General features: G+C 34.5%; 2 protein-coding genes across 4 annotated transcripts in view; both read left to right on the forward strand.

Moving 5' to 3' along the window:
* Positions 1-975, forward strand: part of LOC123009690 (phenylalanine--tRNA ligase alpha subunit) — a 3,213-nt gene extending 2,238 nt beyond the window's left edge. Inside the window, exon 3 of the mRNA XM_044406165.1 lies at positions 348-975. Within this exon, the coding sequence (XP_044262100.1) occupies positions 348-915 (568 nt within the window). The 3' untranslated portion in view covers positions 916-975. The remainder of the gene's footprint in view (positions 1-347) is intronic.
* A 2,133-nt stretch (positions 976-3,108) lies between these two features.
* The window catches only part of LOC123009669 (zinc finger protein 1), a 299,559-nt gene continuing 298,282 nt past the window's right edge, over positions 3,109-4,385 (forward strand). For all 3 annotated transcript variants that reach the window (XM_044406126.1, XM_044406127.1, XM_044406128.1), the window contains exon 1: positions 3,109-3,376. In XM_044406126.1, the coding sequence (XP_044262061.1) occupies positions 3,124-3,376 (253 nt within the window). In that variant the 5' untranslated portion in view covers positions 3,109-3,123. The remainder of the gene's footprint in view (positions 3,377-4,385) is intronic.

A 4,385-nucleotide genomic window follows, 5' to 3' on the forward strand; every position in this document is an offset into this window, starting at 1 on the left:
TTTTTTTTTTTGGTGTTTCATGCGAAATTTGCCCACAATTCGTATTTTTGTGTCCCAATTGCTTTATTCACACGTAGTGAAACACAAACTGAGTATTTTGCTCGGTTTTAGACACAATTAGGCGGCAAAAAGCTCTAAAGTGTGACTCCAAGTGACATAACCTCAAACGTTTTTTTGGTGAAAAAAAAAACCCAAAATTGATTAAAATACAACACGGGGCTTTGACCCTGTTAATTGTCCCAATTTGGGGTTAAAAATCCTCCGAGTTGTACAACTCTGGACATAATAAATGCAAGGCCAAGGGGTTAGTGTCAAGGTAAGCTCATGATTTTTTTTTTGTGTTACAGGTACCGTTACGATTGGAAAATCGAAGAGGCCCAAAAAAACCTTCTCCGGACCCACACGACGGCTAATAGCGCCCGCATGTTGTACAAATTGGCCCAAGAAGAGAATTTTAAACCGACTAAACTCTTCAGTATTGATAAAGTATTCCGTAATGAGACTCTCGACGCTACACATCTGGCCGAATTTAACCAAGTGGAGGGGGTTATCGCCGATTATGACGTCACTCTGGGTGACTTGATCGGTGTTTTTGCTGAGTTTTTCAAAAAATTGGGGATTACGGAACTGGAATTCAAGCCGGCGTATAATCCGTATACGGAGCCTAGTATGGAGATTTTCTGTTTTCATAATGGGCTGGGAAAGTGGATTGAGATCGGGAATTCGGGGATGTTTAGGCCGGAGATGTTGCTCACGATGGGGCTGCCGGAGAATGTGAGGGTGATTGCGTGGGGGCTGTCGTTGGAACGGCCGACCATGATTAAGTATGGGTTGAATAATATCAGGGATTTGGTGGGGCCCAAAGTCGATTTGGAGATGGTGCAAAGGAGTCCGATTTGTAGATTAGATAAGTGAAATTTCACGATTTTTTGTTATTTATTTTGTAATTAAACTTTCAATATATTATTTGTAAGACATAAAGAGTCTTATTATAAACCTTGTCCCAAAAAAATTGTACAAAAAAGAAAAAACACATAAGTTGTTTAACTTACTTATTAATAGTGATACTTGTCACGTGATATTGCTATTTTTTGGTCTTGAATTGGATTACAGTTTCCTGCAATACCAATTTGTTGAGCAGGCTGGTGCCGCCCTCTCGCCTCTGCCTTAGTACCTATCTTTACATAACATGTTTGTATTATTTTGTTATTACTAGTTGAATAGCATGTTTTTGCTACTTTTTTACTAAAATCTGCTAAATTTTTTTTCTTAGTATTTGTTTTTAGGTTGAAAAAACATCTTCAGATATTTTTGTTTTTATGACATTTTTTAGGTTTTAATTAAAATTTTGCTCAAATTGCTCTTCTTATGTGTTTTTTAGTTAAAAAAACTATGATTTTTTTATTTTAGCGAAGTATATAACATATTTTTACTATTGTATTTGCTCAAATTTTTTTCTTAGTTTTTTCTTAGTATTTGTTTTTAGGTTGAAAAAACAATTTTTTTTTAAATAAACATTCTACGTATACCTAAGTGTTCTTCATTTTTTAGTGACGCGGTAAATAGCATATTTTTATTATCATTTGACTCACTATACTATTAATATTAATAGGGGTATTGTCACGTGATATGTTCATAAGTTTTTTTAATAATAGTTTTAATTTTTTCAATTAGTTAATAGTAAATCTTTAAAAACTAAAATATTTTTTAAGTGAGTTTACAGTTTTCTATATTACCAAATCGTTCAGCTGTCACGTGTTGCCCTCTCGCCTCGTTCCTCGACCTCATAATAAACTTTTTTTTATTTTTTTAGTGACAAGTTTAATAACACTTTTTTTACTATTCTACCTTTCTAATGTGACGTTTGTCACGTGACATAAACATTTTTGTTTTTATGCCATTTTTTAGGTTTTAATTAAAAATTTGCCCAAATCGCTCTTCTTATTTGTTTTTTAGTTAAAGAAACTATGATTTTTTAATAATAGTGACATTTGTCACGTGATATCGTTATTTTTTGATATTTCATTTATGGAGTTGGATTACAGTGTCCTGTATTACCGGTTTGTTGGGCAGATAGGTGCCGCCCTCTCGCTTCCGCCTTGGTGTCTGTCTATAAATTTTTATTATTTTGTTTCTCGAGTTGAATGATATATTTTTGCAACTTTTCGGCTGAATTGTCAGATATATTTCGTTAAGTGACATTTGTCACGTGGTATTTTCAAATTTTTTGGCTATAATACTTACTTCCTATCAACGTATATGATTTCAGTTTTAGTATGAGTTGAATAGCATATTTTTGCTACTTTAAGTTATATTTAAAAAAAAGTGACATTTGTCACGTCACACATTATACACATATTTTTTTGTTTTGTTTTTAAATTTACCCAAATTTTTCTTCATATTTGTTTTTGTGGTTTCAAAAAAAAAACATTTTTTTTTTAAATAAACATCCTATGTATATATAAATGTTTTTATTTTTTATTAACGAGGTAAATAGCATATTTTTACTATTATTTGGCTCACTATAGTGATATTTGTCACGTGATATGTTCATTAGACTTTTAAATAATAGTTTTAATGTTTTCAAGATCAAAATTAGCTTAAATTGAAAAACTAAGATATTTTTTAAGTGAGATTACAGTTTTCTGTATTACCAAATCGTTCAGCTGTCACGTGCTGCCCTCTCGTCTTGTTCTTCGACCTCATAATTAACTTTTTTTTAGTGACAAGTTAAATAACATTTTTTTTTACTATTTTACTTTTTTTTTACTTTGTTTTTCTGCCATTTTTTATGTTTTAATTAAAAATTTGCTCAAATTTCTCTTTATATTAGCGAGGTGTATAACATATTTTAACTATTATATTACTTGGCTTACTATACTAATAATAGTGACATTTGTCACGTGATATAGCCATTTTTACAGTGTCCTGTATTGCCGGTTTGTTGGGCAGATAGGTGCCGCCCTCTAGCCCCCACTCATCCAATCCCCTCGCGCCCATTTCGAACCACCTCACTCTAAATCGTCATTTTCCTCCATCGGACGCACCTTCGCCGTGGGTGGTCGTCCAGGTAGGAGTCGACCTTTCAGGTATCGTCCAATCGGCGTGCGTCGTTTGTGACCAATGGCGAAGAGGCGAGCGAGACATTGCCGCGGGCCGCGGCACATCTCTAGAGCGTGTCGTGCCGCTGCCGGGGGTGTATGTGTTGTGTTACCGACGGTAAACGAGCGACGCGAGTGCGACAACCACGACGCCGACGACGACGCCGCCGACGCCGCTGCAGTGCCTCTTGATGGTGCGCCGACGATGGCCGCCGAGGTGGGAGCTCCAGGGGGACCTAGGGGACGACGCAAGCAAGCCAAGCCGCAACGCAAAGGTACACCACGAGGGGAAGCCATCTTGAGGGGGTGGGGATGGTTTGTTTACGTCGGGAAGGCCACATGGTCGCACTTTCATTCATGAAAAACGCATCATTGGCCAAAAACAATCGCAGCTAGCGACGGCTTCAAAACAAATGAATGTCACACTAGATGAGTTGATTTTTTGAGGGGTTTGTAATTTATACATTACACAAACATGTGGTTTTGTGAGGCGCCATCTTTGAGGGGGGTGGACACTTGTTTATATTTTGTTTTTGACATTTTGTCACGTGACCTGTTTCTCTTTTTGACAATAATTTAGATTTTTGGTTTGTTCCGTCGCCATTTTGCATTGTTTTTATTCAGTTGACATTTAACGTCACATGGTCCTTACCTACTAGTTTTATTGTTTTGTTTTAGCGCCATTTTATTTTTTTGGAGTTTTATGTATTTTTTTTTTTGACATTTAATGGCGGACAGGTGATACCTACTATTTTTGTGTCTTTTATGTACAAGTGTCATTTCAAATTTTTATTACTTTCAACTGTTTTGGTCCATTGACATTTGTCACGTGACTATTTTCATTGGATTTTAAACTTTTTAATTTTTAGTATATTGACTTGATTTTTAGACACTGACATGGAATATTTTTTAAAACAAAAGATAATTTTATCGACCTGAAATTGACTTTATGTATTTTTTATTTTTAATATAAGACTTTCTTTACATGAGTATACCTATTTTGCGACATTGACATTTGTCACGTGACTATGGAAAATATTTTCTAAAATTGACATTTGGCAATAGCGAAATAAAATAATTGAACAACAGATATTTTTATTAATATAAGATTTTTTAACATTTTACGACATTGACATTTCTCACGTGACTGTTTTTATTAAATATTTTGGTCATATATATATCACGTGAACCGTTTTTTTTTGACAATAATTGAAAATTTTGTTTTGTTACGGCGCCATTTTACAACGTATTTATTTTGTTTTGTGTCAGTTGACATTTAGTTTT

Source organism: Tribolium madens, unplaced genomic scaffold (genome assembly GCF_015345945.1).
Source record: "Tribolium madens isolate multiple individuals breed KSU strain unplaced genomic scaffold, Tmad_KSU_1.1 Scaffold_7;HRSCAF=85;Tcas5.2_LG10, whole genome shotgun sequence".
NCBI lineage: Eukaryota > Metazoa > Arthropoda > Insecta > Coleoptera > Tenebrionidae > Tribolium > Tribolium madens.